Source organism: Oenanthe melanoleuca, chromosome 25 (genome assembly GCF_029582105.1).
Source record: "Oenanthe melanoleuca isolate GR-GAL-2019-014 chromosome 25, OMel1.0, whole genome shotgun sequence".
NCBI lineage: Eukaryota > Metazoa > Chordata > Aves > Passeriformes > Muscicapidae > Oenanthe > Oenanthe melanoleuca.
The window spans coordinates 3,449,948-3,475,308 of NC_079358.1; the positions used below are offsets into that span (position 1 = coordinate 3,449,948).

The 25,361-nt window shown below is 55.0% G+C and overlaps 1 protein-coding gene and 6 gene segments (V, D, J or C); 3 read left to right on the plus strand and 4 right to left on the minus strand.

Moving 5' to 3' along the window:
- Window positions 1-916: 916 nt before the first annotated feature.
- LOC130263278 (immunoglobulin heavy variable 1-46-like) lies at window positions 917-1,578 on the plus strand (the record flags this gene model as incomplete). The annotated part of the segment is given in 2 exon segments: window positions 917-972; window positions 1,062-1,578. Coding segments are annotated over 2 exon segments (573 nt in total), but the record flags the coding sequence as incomplete, so codon positions are not given.
- A 326-nt stretch (window positions 1,579-1,904) lies between these two features.
- On the minus strand, window positions 1,905-10,545 carry LOC130263280 (Ig heavy chain V region 6.96-like). The segment is given in 3 exon segments: window positions 1,905-2,383; window positions 10,213-10,287; window positions 10,539-10,545. Coding segments are annotated over 3 exon segments (561 nt in total).
- Window positions 10,546-10,941: 396 nt separating this feature from the next.
- Window positions 10,942-11,934, minus strand: LOC130263281 (Ig heavy chain V region 914-like). The segment is given in 2 exon segments: window positions 10,942-11,369; window positions 11,880-11,934. Coding segments are annotated over 2 exon segments (483 nt in total).
- A 1,615-nt stretch (window positions 11,935-13,549) lies between these two features.
- On the minus strand, window positions 13,550-14,184 carry LOC130263282 (immunoglobulin heavy variable 3-23-like). The segment is given in 2 exon segments: window positions 13,550-14,040; window positions 14,130-14,184. Coding segments are annotated over 2 exon segments (546 nt in total).
- LOC130263283 (Ig heavy chain V region 914-like) lies at window positions 14,183-14,730 on the plus strand. The segment is given in 2 exon segments: window positions 14,183-14,196; window positions 14,265-14,730. Coding segments are annotated over 2 exon segments (480 nt in total).
- Window positions 14,731-14,879: 149 nt separating this feature from the next.
- LOC130263284 (immunoglobulin heavy variable 3-23-like) lies at window positions 14,880-15,350 on the minus strand. The segment is given in 2 exon segments: window positions 14,880-15,256; window positions 15,338-15,350. Coding segments are annotated over 2 exon segments (378 nt in total).
- On the plus strand, window positions 15,349-25,279 carry LOC130263285 (uncharacterized). The gene is made up of 6 exons (XM_056510799.1): window positions 15,349-15,403; window positions 21,826-22,167; window positions 22,874-22,950; window positions 24,044-24,087; window positions 24,177-24,522; window positions 25,247-25,279. Exons 1-6 carry the CDS (start codon window positions 15,349-15,351, stop codon window positions 25,277-25,279), a joined length of 897 nt encoding a protein of 298 aa, XP_056366774.1.
- The last annotated feature ends 82 nt before the right edge of the window (window positions 25,280-25,361 follow it).

Genomic DNA, 25,361 nt, shown 5'->3' on the forward strand with positions numbered 1-25,361 from the left:
CTTTCTGTTTTTAATGCAGTTCCCTTTCCACCCCACAAGTTTCAGGCCTGCCTTGCTTTTGCTCCTGATCTGATCCCACAGCAGAAACGAGAGCGTTGGAATTGGCAAATCTGAACCACCACATTGATTGGGGCCTTGGCCGGGAAACGAACCGAAATCACGGCAATGGGTAACCGTGGATCCGCGCCTGATTAACCTTCTGTGGAACTATGGCCAGGGACACTGACACTAATTGCTCTGCACTAATTAATGCAATGAGTGATTGTGGTGCTGGCAGTGAGTGGAGACAGCGCTTTGTGAAGAGCGAATAAACTGGAGAAGGCGCAGAATGAAGGGGCGGCCATCTTGATTCTGTTCATGTGTGTGCGTGTGACACGGGCGAGCGACGGTGACAGAGCTGGGGCTGAGCTCTGGGGGAGGGGCCTGGGGACACTTGGGGACATTTGGGGAAATCTGGGGACTCAAAGATGGGTCAGGGGACACCACTGGCAAAGGCAGCATAAGCACCAACAGTAGCACCACTAGCACTAGCAGATTTGGCACAGAAATAGGCGCCGGAATCCTCGTCCTTTAGGTTGTTCATGGTCAGCGTCACCGAGCTCTGCCCGTTGTCCCTGGAGATCGTGACCCGGCCCTTGAGCGATGGCGCGTACTCGGTGCTGCCACCAGTGTTAATCCTTGCAACGAATTCCAGCGCATTCCCGGGGCTCTGGCGGTTCCAGAACATTCCAAAACTCCCGAAATTGAACCCAGACCCGTGGCAGAGCAGAGTCAGGGACCCCCGGGGGGCTGGAGGTCCCCCCCGGACTCCAGCAGGGTCACGGCCGCCTCATTCCATCCCCAAATCTTCACCAAACCTGCCCCAAATTCCTCTGGTTTATCTCAAATCTGCCCCAGGCATTATCAACATCCCGGCCATGGCCTCGAGCTCCCTCCCGCTCCTCGCCCTCCTGGCCCTGCTGGCCCTGCCAGGTGGGTCCCGGGCGCCTCCGCAGCGCCACGCCCACCCCGGGCCACGCCCGGATCCGGCGCCTCATCCCCATCTCCCCTTGTTCCCGCAGGGCTCCGGGCGGCCGTGACCCTGCTGGAGTCGGGGGGGACCTCCAGCCCCCCGGGGGGTCCCTGACTCTGTTCTGCCGCGGGTCTGGATTCAATTTTGGAAACCACGACATGTACTGGGTGCGCCAGAGCCCCGGGAAGGCGCTGGAAAACTTTGCGGGGATCAACTACAATGGTGGCAGCACCTGGTACGCGCCGTCGGTCAAGGGCCGGTTCAGGATCTCCAGGGACAATGGGCAGAGCTCGGTGACGCTGACCATGAACAACCTCAAGGACGAGGATTCCGGCGCCTATTTCTGTGCCAGATGTTATACCGCTTATTTTGGTGGTGCTGCTGGTGCTGTTGCTTCCGCAAGCCCCGAAGTGTTGTGTCCTCACATGACCCAAAATCTGGGAGTTTTGGCAAAGCTGCACCACGCAGGGCTCAGAGAGAGCAATCAGCAATTAGAGAGAAGAGGAAAGCACAAGGTTTGTCAGCAGAAATGTTCTGTGAGATGTAAACAGCAAGGACAGATATGACAATGGTTACTGCATCAACGCTTGGCTGGAAAAAATCCCAGAGCTGCAGAAAAATTTATCAAGCAAGTTATCAGGGAGTTTTAAACTTAATAAATGAGCTCTGTGCATTGTATTTTAATATTTATATTTAATTTAATTTAATTATTTATATTCTATTTTAATATTAATATTGTATTTTAATATTTACAGATTAAAAAGCATTGTTTTAACCAATGGTTCCTGCACTTGGAGTGGTTGGATGGAAATAATGTCAGTAAGATTTTGCTTTTTGTGATTGGTGAAAATAGTTTCAAAGTGCGTTGTAACGCCGAGTTTTGCTGTAGCTGTCAAGGACGGGAGCCCTTGGATTGTTTCCATTGCCCCAAACTTGTAATGAGAGTGAAGGTGGAGAATGAACAGCCCGAGATGTGTCCCACAGCAGCACCTTCCTGTCCGTGCTCCTGTGCTTGAATCAAGGGCATTGCAGCACCACCATAAAGAACAGAACTACCAACAGAATCTTTGGCACAGAAATAGGCGCCGGAATCCTCGTCCTTGAGGTTGTTCATGGTCAGCGTCACCGAGCTCTGCCCGTTGTCCCTGGAGATCCTGAACCAGCCCTTGACTGACGGCGAGTAGTCGGTGTAACCACCACTACTCGAGATCCCTGCGACGTATTCCAGCGCCTTCCCGGGGCTCTGCCGGATCCAGAACATGTCGTGGCTCCCAAAATTGAACCCAGAGCTGCGGCAGAGCAGAGTCAGGGACCCCCCGGGGGGCTGGAGGTCCCCCCCGGACTCCAGCAGGGTCACGGCCGCCCGGAGCCCTGCGGGAACAAGGGGAGATGGGGATGAGGCGCCGGATCCGGGCGTGGCCCGGGGTGGGCGTGGCACTCTGGGGGCTCCTGGTGATGCACAATTAAAGACTCTCAATCCAACCATAGTTACAAAGTGTTTATTCTGATATTTGTGTTTATTTCTTGTCCACATGGTCGTGACTCTGCTGGAGTCCGGGGGGGACCTCCAGTCCCCTGGGGGGTCCCTGACTCTGCTCTGCCGCGAGTCTGGATTCGATTTCGGTAGTTTTGGGATGAACTCGTTCAGCCAGAGCCCTGGGAAGGTGCTGGAATGGCTCACATGGATCAATCATTGTGGTGGCAGCACCTTCTATTCGCGGCCAGTGCAGGGCAGGTTCAGGATCTCCAGGGACAACGGGCAGAGCTCGGTGACGCTGACCATGAACAACCTCAAGGAGGAAGATTCCGGAACCTATTTCTGTGCCAGATGTTACAGACGTGCCTGTGGTTCTGGTGCTTAATTTTTTGGTTTCTCGGCAGATGCCAATCATGGCCTGGTGCACGAGCTGCTGGCTCCCGACTGGTGCAAACGGGGCAGATTGGAGACAAAGAGTCAGGATTGGGTCAAGGACTAAGGTTTGGGGCAGAATCCTCTGCTATGGGGTCACAATGATGTGCGTGCAGCAAAACCAGGGGCAGGAGACCTTCAGCAGCACCGTCACAATCATAAGCAGCACCCCAACAACCGGAGCAGTGAGCTCTGGCACAGAAATAGGAACCGGAATCCTCGTCCTTGAGGTTGTTCATGGTCAGCGTCACCGAGCTCTGCCCGTTGTCCCTGGAGATCCTGAACCTGCCCTGCACCGACGGCGCGTACCAGGTTCTGCCATCGCTGCTGTGGATACTGGAAACCCATTCCAGCGCCTTCCCGGGGCTCTGCCGAACCCAGGCCATTCCGTAACTCCCGAGATCCAATCCGGAGGCGCGGCACAGCAGAGACAGGGACCCCCCGGACTCCAGCAGGGTCACGGCGCCTCTTTCTGTGCCAAAAATACGTTCAGTTTTGTTGCTGAAATTATTGTTGATTCTGTTCATGGTGATTTTGGCTCTTCTGCCATCGTTGTGTCCTCACCTGTCCCTGCACCCCAAATCTCAGCCTTTGGCCCAGTCCCTGAACATTTACTGAAACCCTGGGCCAGTTCTGCTCCGAATTCTCAGCTCTTGGTCTCAAATCCTAAACTCCTGGTTGCTGAATCTGGGGTGCAGCTCCCAGCCCCCGGGGGATCCCTGACTCTGCTCTGCCGCGCCTCCGGATTTGATTTTGGGAATTACGCCATGAGCTGGGTGCGCCAGAGACCCGGGGAGGCGTTTTCAGCATCTACAACAGCGGTTACACCAACTATGCACCATCAGTGCAGGGCTGGGTCAGGATCTCCAGGGACAACGGGCAGAGCTCGGTGACGCTGACCACGAACAACCTCAAGGACGAGGATTCCGGTTCCTATTTCTGTGCCAAATCTGGTTATAGCTGTTGGAATCCCGGTTGTGATGCTTACACTGTTTATGGTTTGGCTCTGTCCCCACATGTCCTCACATCACAGACACTTCCCCCACACCTCAACCATTGACCCTTTATTGGTTTAGGGACAACACCTTGCCATGGGTTCCGTGTAGGAAAAAGATTTCAATAAATACAGAATAAAATTAATTCAAAGCTCAACTTTGGACCCAGGGCTAAAAGTATCCAAGGGGGTCAGTATTCAAGGTTGGGGTCAAGGGTAGGGTTCGGGGGAAGGGTCTGGGGACATTTGGGGACAGGTGGGACCCAGAGACAGGGATGTGATCGAACAAACCCATGATTAGCAGCAGCGTTATCACCAGCAGAACCAGCAAGTTTGGTGCAGAAATAGGAGCCAGAATCGTCGTCCTTGAGATCCCTCATGGTCAGTGTCACCGAGCTCTGCCCGTTGTCCCTGGAGATCGTGACCCGGCCCTTGAGCGACGGCGCGTAGTGGGTGCTGCCACCATTGCTGATCCCTGCGACCCATTCCAGCGCCTTCCCGGGGCTCTGACGAACCCAGACTGATCCAAAACGTCCAAAATCGAATCCAGAGGCGCGGCAGAGCAGAGTCAGGGACCTCCCGGGGGGCTGGAGGTACCCCCTGGACTCCAGCAGGGTCACGGCCGCCCAGAGCTGAAATAAACACAAATATCACAATAAACAGTTTGTAATTATAGGTGGGTTGAGAGTCTTTAATTCTGCATCACCAGGAGCCCCCAGAGCGCCACTCCCACCCCGGGCCACGCCCGGATCCGGCGCCTCATCCCCATCTCCCCTAGTTCCCGCAGGGCTCCGGGCGGCCGTGACCCTGCTGGAGTCCGGGGGGGACCTCCAGCCCCCCGGGGGGTCCCTGACTCTGCTCTGCCGCGGGTCTGGATTCAATTTCGGAGAATTTGGGATGGGCTGGTACCGCCAGAGCCCCGGGAAGGCGCTGGAATGGTCGGCGAGTATCCACAAGGACGGCAGAACCTGGTACGACCCAGCGCTCAAGGGCCGGTTCAGGATCTCCAGGGACAACGGGCAGAGCTCGGTGACGCTGACCATGAACAACCTCAAGGACGAGGATTCGCGTTCCTATTTCTGTGTGAAAGCTGCTGGTGCTGATGCCAATGCTGCTGCTATTGAACATTTCTGCCCGGGCCCCATCACTCAATCCTCACCTGTCCCCAAATGTCCCCAGACCCTTCCACCAGCCCTCAACCCTTGACCAAACCCTGGCTCTTTACCCCAGAGCTGGACCATGTTCACCAACACAAATTCATGAGCGCGGTTTAAAACAGGCTCAACACCACCATAACCAACATCACCTTAACCGTGCCTGACACCATGGAGCAGCATTGGCAGCAACACAACAACCGTAATCATTTTTGGCACAGAAATAGGCGCCGGAATCCTCGTCCTTGAAGTTGCTCATGGTCAGCATCACCGAGCTCTGCCCGTTGTCCCTGGAGATCCTGAACCGGCCCCTCACTGATGGTGTGTAGTACGTGTTGCCTCCAGTGTTGCTGATCTCTGCAACCCATTCCAGCGCCTTCCCGGGGCTTTGGCGCACCCAGCTCATGGAGTAACTCCCGAAATTGAACCCAGAGGCGCGACAGAGCAGAGTCAGGGACCCCCCGGGGGGCTGGAGGTCCCCCCCGGACTCCAGCAGGGTCACGGCCTCCTCATCCCATCCCCAAATCTTCACCAAATCCGAACTCCACTGGTTTGTTCTGAAATCTCCACCACAGTTTGGCCGTGACTTTAAACCCCTCAAACCCTCTAATTTGCCCTGATTCATTAATTAATTATTCCCACACGGACACTTCACTGTGCTCCATTAATTTTCTATTTATAAATATAAACATAACAAATACCAAGACAACTTCTTCAATATGAAGAGAAATTAAAGAAAAGTAATGAAGATAAGAATCATAAGAAAGGGAATTTAGAAAATCCTGCCAGTGAAAGAAAAATAATTAGTAGTGATACTGAATATAATCGAATAATTCTCTAAAAAACTCCAAATAACAAAAAGAAAAAAAAAAAAACCACAATAAAACAACACTAACAGCAAATACTAACCAAAATCAATAAAATAATGAAAATAATTCAAATAAAAACAACAAGTCTCTATACTCCTGTTAATTGCTTAAAACTCAAATTAAAAAATCTCAGAAAATCATGAAAATAACTGCAATTGAAAACAAATAAATGATATTGGGTGAAATGAACCCAAATCCTCCCAGCTCGGCTGTTTCTTCTTTTGGAGACAGACCCGCCCCTTTGGGGACTCCCCCAAAAAGCCACAAGTCGGCCCCAAATTTCGGGTTTTGCTGCAGCTGCAGCTCGCGGCACCTGCTGGGGGCACTAATCAGGGTGGGTGATTGGAGTCATTAGTGCTGATAATTAAAGCCAACACTGTAAAAAACCCCTGAAATTACTGGGCATAATTTGAGGTGATTTATTTGCTTCATTAATACTTTTATTCATATAAATGGTCTTTGTGGGGGCTAATAATTCTCGGTAAACACGGTTGTAATTAAACTTAATTGTGGTTAATGAAAACCATCAGTGTTTTGAATAATTGAATATATTTGGGTTCAAATTCAATTTAACCCCAAAATGCCTGGATCCCCATCTCCCCTTGTTCCCGCAGGGCTCCGGGTGGCCGTGACCCTGCTGGAGTCCGGGGGGGACCTCCAGCCCCCCGGGGGGTCCCTGACTCTGCTCTGCCGCGCCTCTGGGTTCAATTTCGGGAGTTTCGCCATGCACTGGACCCGCCAGAGCCCTGGGAAGGCGCTGGAATGGCTGGCAGGAATCAGGAATGATGGTGCCACCACGTACTACACGCCGTCGGTGCAGGGCCGGTTCAGGATCTCCAGAGACAACGGGCAGAGCTCGGTGACACTGACCATGAACAACCTCAAGGACGAGGATTCTGGTTCCTATTTCTGTGACAAATCTATTGGTGCTGGTTCTGGTTATGCTGTTGGTGGTTTTGACCCAATCCCCGTCACAACCTCCTGTCCCTGTCCCTGTGCCCCAGACCCTTCCCCCAAACCCCAACCCTTGACCTCATTTATTTCTTTTCGTTTTGGGCAATTTCGGCTGGACACCTCCCACAGGGAACCCAATAGGAAACAGATTCCAACAGATTCCAACAGATTCCTAGAGATTCCAAGCTCAACTTTGGCCCAAGGCTGAGGACCCGGGGTCAGTGTTCAAGGCCGGGGTTAAGGGTTGGGATCTGGGGGCAGAATGTGGGAATTTAGGCACATTTGTGAACCCAGCAATGGGGGCTTGGGAGCAGCACCAGTGTCAATACCGTAACCAGCACCGATACCAGTACCGCCATCCCAACCATAACGACCACTGCCGAAACATCTGGCACACAAATAAACTCCAGAATCCTCGTCCTTGAGGTTGCTCATGGTCAGCGTCACCGAGCTCTGCCCGTTATCCCTGGAGATCGAGACCTGGCCCTGCACTGACGGCGCATATGCGGTGTGTGCACCTCTCCTGCCAAAAGCGGTGATGCTGGCGACAAATTCCAGTCCCTTCTCGGGGCTCTGGCGGATCCAGATTATTCCATAATCACCGAAACTGAACCCAGAGGAGCGGCAGATCAGAGTCAGGGACCCCCTGGGGGGCTGGAGGTCCCCCCCGGACTCCAGCAGGGTCACGGCCGCCCGGAGCCCTGCGGGAACAAGGGGAGATGGGGATGAGGCGCCGGATCCGGGCGTGGCCCGGGGTGGGCATGGCGCTCTGGGGGCTCCTGGTGATGCAGAATTAAAGACTCGCAACCTACCCAGAGTTAAAAAGTGTTTATTGTGATATTTGTGTTTGTTTCAGCTCCAGGCCACCGTGACCCTGCTAAAGCCGGAGGGAACCTCCAGCCCCCCGGGGGGTCCCTGACTCTGCTCTGCCGTGGGTCTGGATTCGATTTTGGGCGTTTTGGAATAGTCTGGGTTCGGCAGAGCCCCCGGAAGGCGCTGGAATGGCTCGCAGGGATCAGCAATGGTGCCAGCACCCACTATGCGCCGTCAGTCAAGGGCCGGTTTAGGATCTCCAGGGACAACGCGCAGAGCTCGGTGACGCTGACCATGAACAACCTCAAGGACGAGGATTCTGGTTCCTATTTCTGTGCCAAGGATGCTGCTGGTGCTGTTGATGGTGCTGCTGATGTTGGTGCTTTCGACCCCCTCAGAGCTACCACATCCCCACCTGTCCCCAAATATCACATCCCCAAACCCCTTCTCCCCACATCCCAATCCTTGACCCCGTTCTTGTTTCCCTGGCCCAGACTGGAACTGGTTCTGCCCCAAATCAACCCTTGACCCCAGTCTCCACTCTTGGCCCCACATCCTGACCATCGGTGCCTGTTTTTGGGGTGAATCCCTCAGGGTTTGGTGATGTCAGGGCAGGTTTGGTGCCGCTGGCTGAGATTTGGGGTGACCCAGCGGAATCCTCAGGGTGTGAGTGAAGGGAGCGGAAATGTGGGTGAAAGGCTGAGATGGGGGTGAAATGGGCCCAGCTGGGGGGAGAGTCGAGAGTTGGGGCAGCGCTGGGGGAGTCTGGAGAGAATGGACGAGATTGGAGGGCAAAGGCTGGGATTTGGGGAAGAATGTGAGAATTTCAGGGTTTTTTGGGGATTCACTGGTGCAGGTATGAAGCCGAGACTCACAAGGCCAACATAACCAGCACCAGCAGCATCCCACGTAGAGCTGAAACATTTGGCACAGAAATAAACTCCAGAATCCTCGTCCTTGAGATTGTTCATGGTCAGCGTCACTGAGCTCTACCCATTGTCCCTGGAGATCCTGAACCGGCCCTGCACCGATGGTGTGTAGTAGGTGCTGCCACTCTTGGCGATCTCTGCAACGAATTCCAGCCCCTTCCCAAGGCTCTGGTGCATCCACATCATGGCAACACTGCCCACATCGAATCCAGACCCGTGGCAGAGCAGAGTCAGGGACCCCCAGGGGGGCTGGACGTCTCTCCCAGACTCCGCCTCATCCCATCCCCAAATCTTCACCGGTTCTGTCACAAACTCCTCGGATTTATCTCAAACCTGCACCAGGTGTTCACAATGTCCCGGCCATGGCCTCGAGCTCCCTCCTGCTCCTCGTCCTCCTGGCCCTGCTGGCCCTTCCAGGTGGGTCCCGGGCGCCTCCGCAGCGCCACGCCCACCCCGGGCCACGCCCGGATCCGGCGCCTCATCCCCATCTCCCCTTGTTCCCGCAGGGCTCCGGGCGGCCGTGACCCTGCTGGAGTCCGGGGGGGACCTCCAGCCCCCAGGAACCTCCATGGCCCTGCTGTGTCAGTGCTCTGGATTCAATTTCGGACAATTTGCGATGGGCTGGGTCCGCCAGAGCCCCGGGAAGGGTCTGGAATTCATCGCGACCATCACCAACACCGGCGGCAGCACCTGATTCACTCTGTTGGTCAAGGGCCGGTTCAGGATCTCCAGGGACAACGGGCAGAGCTCAGTGACGCTGACCATGAACAACCTCAAGGACGAGGATTCCGGTTCCTATTTCTGTGCCAAATCTGCCGATGCTGTTGCTCATTATGATAATGTTGATGCTTTTGGCCACTTCCCCATCACCGCTTCCCCTCCTGTCCCCAAATCTCCTCAGGCCCTTCCCCCAAACTCCAATCCTTCTCCTCTTTATTTGTTTTGGGTTTACAGCCAATTATGGTGGGAACATCCCAGTGGGTCCGTCTAGGAATTAGATTCTAACAAGTTAAAAGCTCAACTTTGGTCCCTGCTCGGCCGAGACGAGGTCAGAGCTACAGGTCAGGATCAAGGGTTGGGATTTGGGGAAGGGTCTGGGGACATTTGGGGACAGGTGAGCACCTGGAGACTGGGACGGGGCCAAAAGCATCAGCAGCATAAGCACCCGCACAACAGTTATCAGCATTTTTGGCACAGAAATAGGAACCAGAATACTCGTCCTTGAGGCTGTTCATGGTCAGCGTCACCGAGCTCTGCCCATTGTCCCTGGAGATCCTGAACCGGCCCCGCACTGATGTTGTGTACCACGTTCGGCCGCTCGTATTGATCTCCGCGAGCCATTCCGGTTCCTTCCCGGGTTTTTGGCGAACCCAGAACATGGCGACACTCCCGAAATTGAACCCATACCCGCGGCAGAGCAGAGTCAGGGACCCCCCGGGGGGCTGGAGGTCCCCCCCGGACTCCAGCAGTGTTACGGCCGCCCGGAGCCCTGCGGGAACAAGGGGAGATGGGGATGAGGCGCCGGATCCGGGCGTGGCCCGGGGTGGGCGTGGCGCTGCGGAGGCGCCCGGGACCCACCTGGCAGGGCCAGCAGGGCCAGGAGGGCGAGGAGCGGGAGGGAACTCGAGGCCATGGCCGGGATGTTGAGAGCATCTGGTGGAGAATTGTGACAAAAGCAGAGGAGGTTAGGTCAGAACCGGTGAAGATTTGGGGATGGGATGAGGCGGCCGTGACCCTGCTGGGGTCCGGGGGGGACCTCCATCCCCCCCGGGGGGTCCCTGACTCTGCTCTGCCGCAGGTCTGGATTCAATTTTGGGAGCCATACCATGTTCTGGATGCGCCAGAGCCCCGGGAAGGGGCTGGAATGGGTCGCTGGTATTTACAGTGGTGGCAACAACAACTACTCGCCATCGCTCAAGGGCCGGTTCAGGATCTCCAGGGACAACGGGCAGAGCTCGGTGACGCTGACCATGAACAACCTCAAGGACGAGGATTCCGGCGCCTATTTCTGTGCCAAAAGTGTTGTTGGTAGTTGTGCTGCTGGGTCTGTTCATGCTATAGATGATTTGGCCCAATCGCTTCCACCACATCCCAGGCTAACCCAAAATGTCCCCAGACCCTTTCCCCACACCCCAGTTCATGACACTTCTTTGGGTTTTTTTGTTTTATTTATTTCTGGGAAAATTAGGGAGGATCCCTCCCAATTGGATCCATCTGGGAAAGAGTTTCCAAAAGGTTCACAGATATTTCAACTGATTCAAAGCTCAGCCATGGTCTAATGCATTGGAGTCAGTGTTCAAGGTCGTGTCAAAGGTTGGGATCTGGGGAAAAAGTCTGAGGACCTTTGGGGACAGGTGGGGACATAGAGATGGGGACGAGGTGAAAACAATCAGCAGCATAAGCACGAGCCCAACAACCACTGGTGGCACATTTGGCACAGAAATAGGCGCCGGAATCCCCATCCTTGAGGTTGTTCATGGTCAGCGTCACCGAGTTCTGCCCGTTGTCCCTGGAGATCCTGAACTGGCCCTTGAGCGACGGTGCGTAGGCGGTGGTGCCACCATTGCTCTGGATCCCTGCGACCCATTCCAGGGTCTTTCCAGGTTTTTGGCGGATCCACATCATTCCAAAACTCCCGAAATTGAACCCAGACCCGCGGCAGAGCAGAGTCAGGGACCCCCCGGGGGGCTGGAGGTCCCCCCCAGACTCCAGCAGGGTCACGGCCACTCGGAGCCCTGTGGGAACAAGGGGAGATGGGGATGGGAAAAGCTCAAACCCTTGACCCCAAATCCCGACTCTGTGCCCCAAATCACGCAGAGAACACAAAGGACTCTGCTCGGTTCAATGCCAATCAGGCCAGAGCCGTTTATTGCCCCTCTAATCATTGTTTATTTTTACTAATCATCTCTGATTCCACAGTCTCGCGTTATTCCACTGGTGGCTCCGCTCCGGCCCACGAGGCGAGTGCTCATCTTTGTTCTTCACTCATTGGAGGATTGGTTGAACCTCCGTCTGATTGGTTGATCCCATTGGTGGATTGGATGAGCCTCCATCTGATTGGTTGATCCCATTGTTGGGTTGGTTGAGCCTCCATCTGATTGATTGATCCCATTGGTGGATTGGTTAAGCCTCCATCTGATTGATTGATCCCATTAGTCGGTGCCATTTCTCTGGGGTTGAGGCCCCTGTGTTCTCTCAGCAACTTTCTGCTTCTCATTTTCCTCCTGCCCCGTCGGCTGTTTGACCCACAGGGTTGAGCTCGTTCAGGAGGTTGGACAGGTTCACCCAGAACATTTCCATTTTCTTGTAAATGTGATCCTGCAGCAAATTGTGACCCAGGAACCGCCCGGATCCGGCACCTCATCCCCATCTCCCCTTGTTCCCGCAGGGCTCCGGGCGGCCGTGACCCTGCTGGAGTCCGGGGGGGACCTCCAGCCCCCCGGGGGGTCCCTGACTCTGCTCTGCCGCGGGTCTGGGTTCAATGTCGTGAGTTTCGGAATGTTCTGGATCCGCCAGAGCCCTGGGAAGGGACTGGAATTCGTAGCGAGTATCTACAATGATGGTGGAACATCCCACTACTCCCCATCAGTCAGGGGAAGGTTCAGGATCTCCAGGGACAACGGGCAGAGCTCGGTGACGCTGACCATGAACAACCTCAAGGACGAGGATTCCGGCGCCTATTTCTGTACCAAACAAAATGGTCCCAACAGTAATGCTGGTGCTAATTATGGTTATGGTTTCACACACATCCTCGTCTCTTTGTCCCTCCCCATCCCCAAATGTCCCCAGACCCTTCCCCAAAATCTCAACCATGACCCCAAACTTGAACACTGACCCCAAGCCATCAGCACTGCGCCCAAAGTTGATCTTTTCCACAAAATATTTAAGAGAAAAATTTGGATCAAGGACCGAGTGTTGAGGTTTAGGCTGAACCAGTGAAAGGTTGGGAGGAATGTTGGGAGGATTTTGAAGGCAACTGTGGCATGGATTGATCGGGTCACAGTGAATCAATCCAGGAAAAATTTGCAGACTTTGAAGAGAGAATCAACCAATTAGCCCTGGATGGAGGATGTGAACAGCTGGAAAGTTTCTAAAAATTCTGCGAGTTTCAGGCAAGCGATCCCGTTCGAGTGGCAAGGTCCAGCTCAGCAGCCAAAATGGCGCAAGTGGAGGCGAAAGGGCGGAGAATTTGTGACCAAGGGCTGACTCTGCTGTGCCTCGCCACGGGCTTCGATTTCGGGAGTTATGGAATGCTGTGGATTCGCCAAAGAGCCGGGAAGGCGCCGGAATTCATTGGGAGTATCGACAACGATGACACCAACGACCTCAATCCGTCGGTGCGGGGCCGGCTCAGGATCTCCAGGGACAACGGGCGGAGGTCGGTGACGCTGATCATGAACAACCTCAAGGACGAGGATTCCAGCACCTATTTCTGTGCCAGATCTGACAGTGCTTACAGTGCTGCTGCTGCTGATGCTTATGTTCATGGTTTTGATGACGATTCTGGTCACAGCCCAGCACCCCAATTGCTCAATTCCTTCCTGTCCCGAAAACCACAAAATCCTTCCACCAAATCCCAGCTGTTGATCGCATCCTTCACCCTCTCGCCCAAACTCCTCCATCCTCGTCCCAACTCTCGGCTTTCAAAACCGTTTCTTCGCATTTTGTCCAAATCTCCACCGGCTCCCCCAGCACCTTGATTGGCCGAGGTGATGCAGAGCTGACGCCGGGAGAAGCGGTTCGGCGCCAGATCCATGGCCGGGCTGGAGACATTTCTGAAATTCCTGAATTACTGTGTATTTGAGTTAAATTTTGGGGTAGATCCAAACCTCCCCTGTTGGCACCAAACCCTGAGGGATTGCCCCAAGAATTGGAGCCAAGCAACAGGATATGGAATCAAGAGTGGAGATCAGGGTCAGGGGGGGAGATTTGGGGCGGAACCAGTTCCAGGCTGGGCCAGGGGGACAGAAATGGGGTCAAGGGTGGAGATGTCAGGAAAAGGGGTTTGGGGACATTTTGTGACAGGTGGGGACCTGGTGGCTTTGAATGCATCGAAATCACCAACATGAGCAGCACCAGCACCCCAACCAGCATCAGCATGTTTGGCACAGAAATAGGCGCCGGAATCCTCGTCCTTGAGGTTGTTCATGGTCAGCGTCACCGAGCTCTGCCCGTTGTCCCTGGAGATCCTGAACCGGCCCTGCACTGACGGCGCGTAGTAGGTGTATGCACCAGTGCCGCTGATCCCTGCAACGTATCCCAGTCCCTTCCCGGGGCTCTGGCGCATCCAGCCCATTCCAGAACTCCCGAAATTGAATCCAGACCCGCGGCAGAGCAGAGTCAGGGACCCCCCGGGGGGCTGGAGGTCCCCCCCGGACTCCAGCAGGGTCACGGCCGCCCGGAGCCCTGCGGGAACAAGGGGAGATGGGGATGAGGCTCCGGATCTGGGCGTGGCCCGGGGTGGGCGTGGCGCTGCGGAGGCGCCCGGGACCCACCTGGCAGGGCCAGCAGGGCCAGGAGGGCGAGGAGCGGGAGGGAGCTCGAGGACATGGCCGGGACATTGTGAACATTGGGTGGAGAATTGTGACAAAAGCTGAGGAGATTGGGGCAGAACTGGTGAGGATTTGGAGATGGGATGAGGTGGCCGTGACCCTGCTGGAGTCCACGGGGGACCTCCAGCCCTATGGGGGGTCCTTGACTCTGCTCTGCCGCGGGTCTGGGTTCAAATTCGATGGTTACAACATGGCGTGGGTCCGCCAGAGCCCTGGGAAGGGTCTGGAATGGCTTGGGGAGATCAGCATCGGTGGCAGCACCGTCTACGCGCCGTCAGTCAAGGGTCAGTTCAGGATCTCCAGGGACAACGGGCAGAGCTCGGTGACGCTGACCATGAACAACCTCAAGGACGAGGATTCCGGCGCCTATTTCTGTGCCAAAGCTACTGGTGGTCGTTGGGCTGGTGCTTATGCTGCTTATGCTGCTGATGGTTTTTACCACACTCTCACCCCTCTACCCCCACAGGTCCCTAAACGTCCCCACACCCTTCCTGCAAACCCCAAAGTTTCACCCCGACTGTTAACACGGACCCTGGGTCCTTAGAACTGGGACCAAAGTTAAGGTTTCATTCTACTTCATTCTCTTTGAATCTCTTTTGTATCAAGATCCCATTATGAATTTACTGGAAAAATCTGCCCTAAACCTAATGAAATAAATGAGGTCAAGGTTTTCGGATTCTGTGAAGTGTCTGGGGACGTTTGGGGTCAGGTGGGGACGGGGCCAAAGCTGCCAACATCATCCACAGCAGCAATGCCAGCACAACAACTGTCCACAGATTTGGCACAGAAATAGACACCAGAATCCTCCTCCTTGAGGCTGTTCATGGTCAGCGTCACCGAGCTCTGCCCGTTGTCCCTGGAGATGGAGACCCGGCCCTGGAGCGCTGCCCCGTAGAAGGTGTGACCTCCATCGCCGCTGATCAGCGCCACCAACTCCAGCCCCTTCCCGGGGTTCTGGGGGATCCATCTCATCACATAACTCCCAAAACTGAACCCAGACCCGCGGCAGAGCAGAGTCAGGGACCCCCCAGGGGGCTGGAGGTCCCCCCCGGACTCCAACAGGGTCACGGCTCCTCATCCCGTCCCCAAATCTTCACCAAATCTGCCCCAAACTCCTCTGTTTTATCTCAAATCTGCTCCAGATGTTCTACACATCCCGGCCATGGCCTCGAGCTCCCTCCCGCTCCTCGCCCTCCTGGCCCTGCTGGCCCTGCCAGGTGGGTCCCGGGCGCCTCCGCAGCGCCACGCCCACCCCGGGCCACGCCCGGATCCGGCGCCTCATCCCCATCTCCCCTTGTTCCCGCAGGGCTCCGGGCGGCCGTGACCCTGCTGGAGTCCGGGGGGAACCTCCAGCCCCCCGGGGGGTCCCTGACTCTGCTCTGCCGTGGGTCTGGATTTGATTTTGGAAGTTTTGGGATGGGCTGGTACCGCCAAAGACCGAGGAAGGCACTGGAATGGCTCGCAGATATCACCAGCAGTGGTGCCAACACCTACTACGCGCCGTCAGTGCGGGGCCAGTTCAGGATCTCCAGGGACAATGGGCAGAGCTCGGTGACGCTGACCATGAACAACCTCAAGGACGAGGATTCCGGCGCCTATTTCTGCGCCAAATATTACAGCAGTGGTTGGTCTGCTGCTTCTGCTGTTCTTGGTTGTGATAATGATGCCAGTCATGGCCCCGCTCCTCTGTCATTGGATTCCCCCCTTTCAGCAAAATCCCCAAATTCTTCCTCTGAATCCCACTTGTTTATCTTCTCTCCCAAAACCCCCATCCTCACCACAACTCTCAACTTTCCTCCCAGTTTCTCCCAGATCTCCTCTGGTTCCCCTGGCCCCTGATTGGCTGAGTTGACACGGAGCCGACGCCGGGAGCAGCGGTTCAGTGCCGGATCTGGGGCTGGGCTGGAGCCTTTGCCAAATCCCTGAATTTCTGTGTTTTTACCGTTGGATTTCTGTGGGTTTGTGCTCTGTGGGGAAATCTCCTTTTGGGATTTCTCTGTGGGCCGGAGTTGAGGAAAGGAGCCTCAGTTTAACCCCTGCATTTCCTGTGCGGGATCTGGGGCAAAAACGGCATTTTTGGGCTGGAAGGTCAGAGCTGGAGGCCACACGTGAAGGTTTGGGTCAGATGGTTGAGTTTTGGGGCAGAACCAGGCGAGGATTTGGGGTCAGTGGTGACCATTGGTGCAAACGGGGGAGACTGGGGAAAAAGGGTCAGGATTGCATCAAGGGCTGAGGGTTGGTCGAAGGGTCTGGGAACATCTGAGTCTTACGACCAGAGACGTGGCCGGAACACAAAATACCAATCTCACCACCATAACCAGCAATATGAGCACCACCAAGCCAACTGCCACCAGAACCCCTGGCACAGAAATAGGCGCCGGAATCCTCGTCCTTGAGGTTGTTCATGGTCAGCGTCACCGAGCTCTGCCCGTTGTCCCTGGAGATCGAGACCCGACCCATGAGTGATGGCGCGTAGAAGGTTCTGCCACCCTTGTCCATACTCGCGACAAATTCCAGACCCTTCCCGTGGCTCTGGCGGTACCAGCCCATCCCAGATTCTCCAAAATTGAACCCAGAGGTGCGGCAGAGCAGAGTCGGGACCCCCCGGGGGGCTGGAGGTCCCCGGAGCCCTGCGGGAACAAGGGGAGATGGGATGGGAGAAGCTCAAACCATTGATCTCCATTGAGGAAGAACAAAAAGAAAAGGGAGGAGACACCAAGGTCGGTGTAGCAGGACTCAGGTTCCCGGTAGAAGGAGGAGGAGACGCCATGAATTTGGGCTGAAACCCAAAACCCACAATTAATCTCCATCTGTTAATTAATTAATGTCACAAATCCTCTTGCCCCTGCTCCATTGATTTTGCCTGAATTTATTATTTCTTTCTGTTTTTAATGCAGATTCCTTTTCACCCTCCCAGTTTAAGACCTGCTTTGCTTTTGCTCCTGTTCCGATCCCGCAGCAGAAACGAGAGCGTTGGAATTGGCAAATCTGAACCACCACATTGATTGGGGCCTTGGCCGGGAAACGAACCGAAATCACGGCAATGGGTAACCGTGGATCCGCGCCTGATTAACCTTCTGTGGAACCATGGCCAGAGACACTGACACTAATTGCTCTGCACTAATTAATGCAATGAGTGATTGTGGTGCCGGCAGTGAGTGGAGACGGCGTTTTGTGAAGAGCGAATAAACTGGAGAAGGCGCAGAATGAAGGGGCGGCCATCTTGATTATGTTCATGTGTGTGTGCGTGTGACACGGGCGAGCGACGGTGACAGAGCTGGGGCTGAGCTCTGGGGGAGGGGCCTGGGGAAATTTGGGGACAGCTGGGGACTCGAAGGTGGGTGAGGGGACACCACCGATACTGTCACCATAAGCACCAACAGCGGCATTGGCAGCACCAGCACTTTTGGCACAGAAATAGGCGCCGGAATCCTCGTCCTTGAGGTTGTTCATGGTCAGCGTCACCGAGCTCTGCCCGTTGTCCCTGGAGATCCTGAACCGGTCCCTCACCGCTGGTATGTGGTAAGTGCCGCTCTTGTTGTTGATCCCTGCGATGTATTCCAGCGTCTTCCCGGATTTCTGGTGGATCCAGAACATTCCATAATCCTCGAGACTGAATCCAGAGGCGCGGCACAGCAGAGTCAGGGACTCTTGTTCATGGGTGGCCTTGACCCTGCTGGAGTCTGGGGGGGACCTCCAGCCCCCCGGGGGGGCCCTGGCTCTGGTTTGTCGCTCCTCCGGGTTCGATTTTGTTAGTTATGGAATGTCTTGGATCCGCCAGGGCCCTGGGAAGGGGCTGGAATTCATTGCTGGAATCAACTCCAACAGTGACGGCACCGGCTTTGGACTGTCGGTGCGGAGCCGGTTCAGGATCTCCAGGGACAACGGGCAGAGCTCGGTGACGCTGAACATGAACAATCTCAAGGACGAGGATTCCGGCCACTGTTTCTGTGCCAGATGTTACAGACGTGCCTGTGGTGCTGGTGCTGATGTTTTTGGTTTTGCTGAAGATGCCGCTTGTAGCCTGGTCCACAAACTGCTGGCTCCCCACTGGTGCAAACGGGGCCGATTGGAGAGAAAGAGTCAGGATTGGGTCAAGGATTGAGGTTTGGGGCAGAATCCCCTACTAAGGAGCCACAATGATGTGGGTGAAGTAAAACCAGGGGCTGGAGACCTTCAGCAGCACCGTCACCATCATAAGCAACACCCCAACAACCGGAGCAGTGACCTCTGGCGCAGAAATAGGCGCCGGAATCCTCGTCCTTGAGGTTGTTCATGGTAAGCGTCATCGAGCTCTGCCTGTTGTCCCTGGAGATCCTGAACCTTCCCTGCACCCACAGAGCGTACCAGGTTCTGCCATCGCTGCTGTGGATACTGGAAACCCATTCCAGCGCCTTCCCGGGGCTCTGCCGAACCCAGACCATTCCGTAACTCCCGAGATCGAATCCGGAGGCGCGGCACAGCAGAGACAGGGACCCCCCGGACTCCAGCAGGGTCACGGCCGCCCGGAGCCCTGCGGGAACAAGGGGAGATGGGGATGAGGCGCCGGATCCGGGCGTGGCCCGGGGTGGGCGTGGCGCTGCGGAGGCGCCCGGGACCCACCTGGCAGGGCCAGCAGGGCCAGGAGGGCGAGGAGTGGGAGGGAGCTCGAGGCCATGGCCGGGATGTTGAGAATGTCTGGTGGAGTTTTGAGACCAAACCAGAGGAGTTTGGGGCAGAACCTGTGAAGATTTGGAAATGGGATGAGGAGGCCGTGACCCTGTTGGAGTCTGGGGGGGACCTCCTGCCTCCCGGGGGGTCCCTGACTCTGCTGTACCGCACCTCTGGATTCAACTTTGGGAGCTACATCATGTACTGGATGCGCCAAAAACCCGGGAAGGCGCTGGAATTCGTGGCACTGAACAGCAGCAGTGGTGGCAGCACCCACTACGCGCCATCAGTGCAGGGCCGGTTCAGGATCTCCAGGGACAACGGGCAGAGCTCGGTGACGCTGACCATGAACAACCTCAAGGACGAGGATTCCGGTGCCTATTTCTGTGCCAAATCTGCTGGTGCTGGTTCAGGTGCTACTCTTTGTGCTCGTTACGGTGATTTTTTGCCAATTCTGAGATTTGGGTGACCCAGGCGAATCCTCAGGGCCACAAATCCGCCATGTTGGGCCAAACCGGCCCTGGCTGACACCAGCACTCAGTGCTGATCCAAATCTCCACCTTTAGAGCAAAGTTCTGCAGAAGAAATTCGAGAGTGGAACCACCAATGAGGTAATGGGTGACTCTGGAATCAGAGGAAATTTGGTAAAATCCATCAATGTTTAGAGGGGCAATTATCGGCTCTGGCTTGATTGGCATTGAACCGAGCAGAGTCCTGTGTGTTCTCTGCGTGATTTGGGGCACAGAGTCGGGATTTGGGGTCAAGGGTTTGAGCTTTTCCCATCCCCATCTCTCCTTGTTCCCGCAGGGCTCCGGGCGGCCGTGACCCTGCTGGAGTCCGGGGGGGACCTCCAGCCCCCCGGGGGGTGCCTGACTCTCCTCTGCCGAGGCTCTGGATTCAATTTTGGAGATTTTGGGATGGGCTGGTACCGTCAGCGACCTGGAAAGGGACTGGAATACCTCGCACAGATCAGCAACACTGGTGGCTACACCGACTACGCGCCGTCAGTCAAGGGCCGGTTCAGGATCTCCAGGGACAACGGGCAGAGCTCAGTGACGCTGACCATGAACAACCTCAAGGACGAGGATTCCGGCGCCTATTTCTGTGCCAAGGCTTACTGCTCTGGTTGTGTTCCTGCTGCTGGTTATGGTGACAACCTCCAACCTTGTCCACCTCCCTCATTGTGACCCCAAACCCACGATGGTTCCCCCAACCCTCAGCCCTTGACCCAAACCTGACCCTATGTCCCCAGTCTCCCCAGTTCACACCAGTGCTCAACAGGGACCCCAGATCCTCACCTGGTTCTGCCCCAAGATTCATCTCCAAAACACAGAAATTCAGGGATTTTGTTAAAAGTTCCAGCCCAGCCCCAGATCTGGCACCAAACCGCTGCTCCCAGTGTTGGCTCTGTGTCAACTCAGCCAATCTGGGACCAGGGGAGATTTGGGCAAAATGGTCAAAACTGGGGGGAAAGTGAAAACTTGGGTCAGTGCTGGCGGATTTTGTGGAGAATGATTGAGATTTGAGAGCAAGAGCTGGGATTTGGGGGGAGAATGGGAGAATTTTGGGATATTTGGGGATCCAGCAGAGGGGGCTTGGGGCCACGACATCAATACCATATGCAGCACCAACAGAATCATAACCGACCTGCCAAACATAACAACCAGTGGTGTAACATCGGGCACAGAAATAGACACCAGAATCCTCGTCCTTGAGGTCGTTCATGGTCAGCGTCACCGAGCTCTGCCCGTTGTCCCTGGAGATCGAGAACCGGCCCTTGACTGACGGTGCGTAGTAGGTGTTTCCACCGGTGTTGGTGATTTCTGCAATGTATTCCAGACCCTTCCCGGGGCTCTGGCGGATCCAGAACATTCCGTGATTACCAAAATCAAACCCCGAGCCACGACACACCAGGGCCATGGAGGTTCCTGGGGGCTGGAGGTCCCCCCGGGACTCCAGCATGGTCACGGCCGCCCGGAGCTGAAATAAACACAAATATCACAATAAACACTTTGTATCTATGGGTGGGTTGAGAGTCTTTAATTCTGCATCACCAGGAGCCCCCAGAGTGCCACGCCCACCCCGGGCCATGCCCGGATCCGGCGCCTCATCCCCATCTCCCCTTGTTCCCGCAGGGCTCCGGGCGGCCGTGACCCTGCTGGCGTCCGGGGGGGACCTCCAGCCCCCCGGGGGGTCCCTGACTCTGCTCTGCCGTGGGTCTGGATTCAATTTTGGGAGTTTCGGGATGTTCTGGATCCGCCAGAGCCTCGGGAAGGCACTGGAATACGTGGCAAGTATCAACAGCAATGGTGGCAGCACCGAGTACGCGCCATCAGTCAAGGGCCGGTTCACGATTTCCAGAGACAACGGGCAGAGCTCGGTGACACTGACCATGAACAACCTCAAGGACGAGGATTCCGGCACCTATTTCTGTGCCAAACGTTACAATGGTTATGCTGGTGCTGCTGTTGGTGCTGTTTCTGTCCCCCCCGGTGTTCGGACACCCCCTGACCTTTTCTGTCAATCCCAACCCTTGACCCAACTCTTGGACATTCCTCCAAACCTTTCACTGGTTCAGCCCAAACCTCAACACTTGGTCCTTGATCCAAATTTCTTTGTTAATTATTTTTGGAAAAGATCAACTTTGGGCCCAGTGCTGAAGGCTCGGGGTCAATGTTCAAGGTTGGGGTCAGGGTTGGGATTTGGGGAAGGGTCTGGAGACATTTGGGAATGGGGAGGGACAAAGAGACAAGGATGTGGGTGAAACCATCAACCCAATTAGCACCAGTATCACTTTTGGGACCACTCTGGAATTAGAGAAAATTGGTAAAAACCATCCATTATTTGATTGGCAATAAACGGCTCTGGCTTGATTGGCATTGAACCGAGCAGAGTCCTTTGTGTTCTCTGTGTGATTTGGGGCACAGAGTCGGGATTTGGGGTCAAGGGTTTGAGCTTTTCCCATCCCCATCTCCCCTTGTTCCCGCAGGGCTCCGGGCGGCCGTGACCCTGCTGGAGTCCGGGGGGGACCTCCAGCCCCCCGGGGGGTCCTTGACTCTGCTCTGCCGAGGCTCTGGGTTCAATTTCGGGGATTACAGCATGTACTGGATCCCCCAGAGCCCCGGGAAGGCGCTGGAATACGTCGCAGGGATCTACAGCAATGGTGGCTACACCTACTACGCGCCGTCGGTGCAGGGCCGGTTCAGGATCTCCAGGGACAACGGGCAGAGCTCGGTGACGCTGACCATGAACAACCTCAAGGACGAGGATTCCGGCGCCTATTTCTGTGCCAGATGTTTCACTACTAGTTGGGCTGAGAGTGCTGGTTATGGTGACAATTCCAGCCCCTGTCCCAGGCACACATTGCTGTGTTCCCAAGTGTCCCAAATCCTTCACTGAAATCCCAACTGTTCATCTCATCCTTGACATTCTCCCCCAAACTCCTCCATCAGCGCCTGAACTCTAGAATTTCCCCCTGAAATTTCAATATTCCTCCCAAATTTCTATTGGCTCCCCCCGTTCCCTGATTGGCGGAACTGACACGGAGCTGTACCGGGAGCAGTGGTTCGGTGCCGGATCTGGGGCCGGGCTGGAGCCTTTACCAAAATCCCTAAATTTCTGCGTTTTTGTGTTGAGGTTTGAGGTGGATCTAAACTTCCCCTGTCAACTTCAAACACAGAAGGATTGCCCCAAAAATTTTCAATGAATGTCAAGACAAGAGGCCAAAACTGGAGATCAGGGTCAGAGGGGGAGATTTGCGGTAGAACCAGTTCCAGGCTGGTCCAGCGGGACAGAAATGGGGTCAAGGGTTGTGGTTTTCGGGGGAGGAGTTTGGGAAGCCTTGGGAACGGGGGGACGCGCTGATGGGGATGGCACCAAAACCGTCAACACGATAAGCGTGATTACCATCAGCATTTTTGGCACAGAAATAGGCGCCGGAATCCTCATCCTTGAGGTTGTTCATGGTCAGCGTCACCGAGCTCTGCCCGTTGTCCCTGGAGATCCTGAACCGGCCCTTGACTGACGGTGTGTACCAGGTTCTGCCATCGCTGCTGTGGATCCCAGCGACCCATTCCAGCGCCTTCCCGGGGCTCTGGCGCACCCATCCCATGGAGTAACTCCCGAAATTGAACCCAGAGGCAGAGCAGAGTCAGGGACCCCCCGTGGGGCTGGAGGTCCCCCCCAGACTCCAGCAGGGTCACAGCCGCCCGGAGCCCTTCGGGAACAAGGGGAGATGGGGATGAGGCGCCGGATCCAGGCGTGTTGGGGTTAAACTGAGTTTGAACCCAAATTTATTCATTTTTCCACTATAATGATGATAATCATTAATCCCAATTCACTTTAATTATAGCCCTGTGTACTGATAATTTCTAGCCCAGATGTAATACCATTAAATGCATAAAAATCAAAATGAAACAAATAAAACAATAGATTCAATTATTCCCATTAATATAGGGGGGTTTTTTTTGAGTGGTCTTTAATTATCAGCACAAATATCTCTAATTAACTGCACTAATTTCTGTCCCCAGCAGGTGCCGGCAGCTGCACCTGCAGTGAAAACAAAACCTGAAATTTGGAGCCATTTTGGGCCTTTTTGTGGCTTTTTCAGGAAGCCTCAAAGGGGCGGTTCTGGCCCTAAAACGAGAAAGCTGAGCCAGGAGAGTTTGGGTTCATTTCATTCATTTCTGTTTAATTGCAGTTATTTTCATTATTTTCTGCAGTTTTTAAATGTCCGGTTTTGTAAATATACAGGCTTGAGGGATTTATTGCTTTTATTTGATTTTGTTTTCAACATTTTTCTAAGTTTTGTTTACTATTCGCTACTGGTGTTGTTTTATTATTTTTCAGACGACTCCCCAGCTGTGCCTGAAATTCTGCAGGTCGAGCTCGGTCACCCACGGTCTGTGAATTGCTGAATCATCTGGGTACAATAAACAGCATTTTAAATAATAAATAAATTGCTGAATAATCTGGATAAAATAAAAAGCAATTCAAAGAGCGAGTCTGGAGTCCCACACGCCTCGTTTCAGCTCTCATACTCCACCAGAAATTTCGGGTGCTTTAAAATCCAAAACACCACAATTAACAACAATCCATTCATTAATTAATTCCCTCACTGTGGTCCATTGGTTGCCAAATAAACGCCCATTAACAACCCCCAAATCCCCTGGGACTCCAACCCGGCACATCCCGGCCATGGCCTCGAGTTCCATCCCGCTCCTCGCCCTCCTGGCCCTGCTGGCCCTGCCAGGTGGGTCCCGGGCGCCTCCGCAGCGCCACGCCCACCCCGGGCCACGCCCGGATCCGGCGCCTCATCCCCATCTCCCCTTGTTCCCGCAGGGCTCCGGGCGGCCGTGACCCTGCGGAGTCCGGGGGGGACCTCCAGCCCCCCGGGGGGTCCCTGACTCTGCTCTGCCACGGGTCTGGGTTCAATTTTGGGAATTTCACTATGTTCTGGATCCGCCAGAGCCCCGGGAAGGGGCTGGAATGGCTCGCAGGGATCCAGAGCAGTGGTGGTTTCACCGAGTACGCGCCGTCAGTCAAGGGCCGGTTCAGGATCTCCAGGGACAACGGGCAGAGCTCGGTGACGCTGACCATGAACAACCTCAAGGACGAGGATTCCGGTGTCTATTTCTGTGCCAAACATGGTGATAGTGGTGGTTGGGCTTCGGCTGCTGACAGTTTTGTCTCCATCCACACTGTCCCCAAATGTCCCCAAGCCCTTCCCCCAAACCCCAACCCTTGACCCCATTCCTGTCCCTCTGGCCCAGCCTGGAACTGGTTCTGCCCCAGATCTCCCCCCCTGAACCCAATCCCCACTCTTGGCCCCAACACTCAGGATTTGGACACAAGAATCCAGACAAACAAATCTTTTACCCGCCTCAGGACCAAGGACGCCGCTGCAGCTCCAGGCCAAAAAATTGCAAACGGCAGCGATTGGCTGAGAGCGATCAGGGGGATGGGACTGCAGTACCTGGAGCTGTGATTGGACAATGAACAGTAAAATAGAAATGGAGCAGAACTTATTGAAGGGAGAGGATTTGTGACCTGGAGTCCATCTTGGGTCCATCTTGGGTGGAGCCTGTGCCGGACTCCTGCAGAGCCCAAGGTGAATCATGGGAAGGGATTTTAATAAATCCTCACTTGATTCCTTTCTCTCTGCCCAGCCTCTGCTCCAGGCATGGCTTGAGCTCCTCCATCCCCATCTCCCCTCGTTTGCAGGAAGGGCCTGGGGACATTTGGGGACAGGAGGGGATGCAGTGACCGGGAAGGGGCAAAAACCATCAACAGCATCAGCATCAGCATCAGCATCAGCATCAGCACCCTTGGCACAGAAATAGGAACCGGAATCCTCATCCTTGAGGTTGTTCATGGTCAGCGTCACCAAGCTCTGCCCGTTGTCCCTGGAGATCCTGAACCGGCCCTTGACTGACGGCGCGTAGTAGAAGAAGGCACTCTTGGTGATCCCAGCAATCCATTCCAGCGCCTTACCAGGGCTTTGGCGAACCCAATTTATTCCATAAC

Excerpts from the sequence above, each read along its gene's own strand:
- LOC130263285 (XM_056510799.1), top strand. The coding sequence starts at position 15,349 with ATGGCCTCGAGCTCCCTCCCGCTCCTCGCCCTCCTGGCCCTGCTGGCC. Across the intron at positions 24,088-24,176 it reads GGCCCTGCTGGCCCTGCCAG|GGCTCCGGGCGGCCGTGACC; the intron begins GTGGGTCCCGGG and ends TTGTTCCCGCAG. Across the intron at positions 24,523-25,246 it reads CTTCGGCTGCTGACAGTTTT|ATCCTGAACCGGCCCTTGAC; the intron begins GTCTCCATCCAC and ends TTGTCCCTGGAG.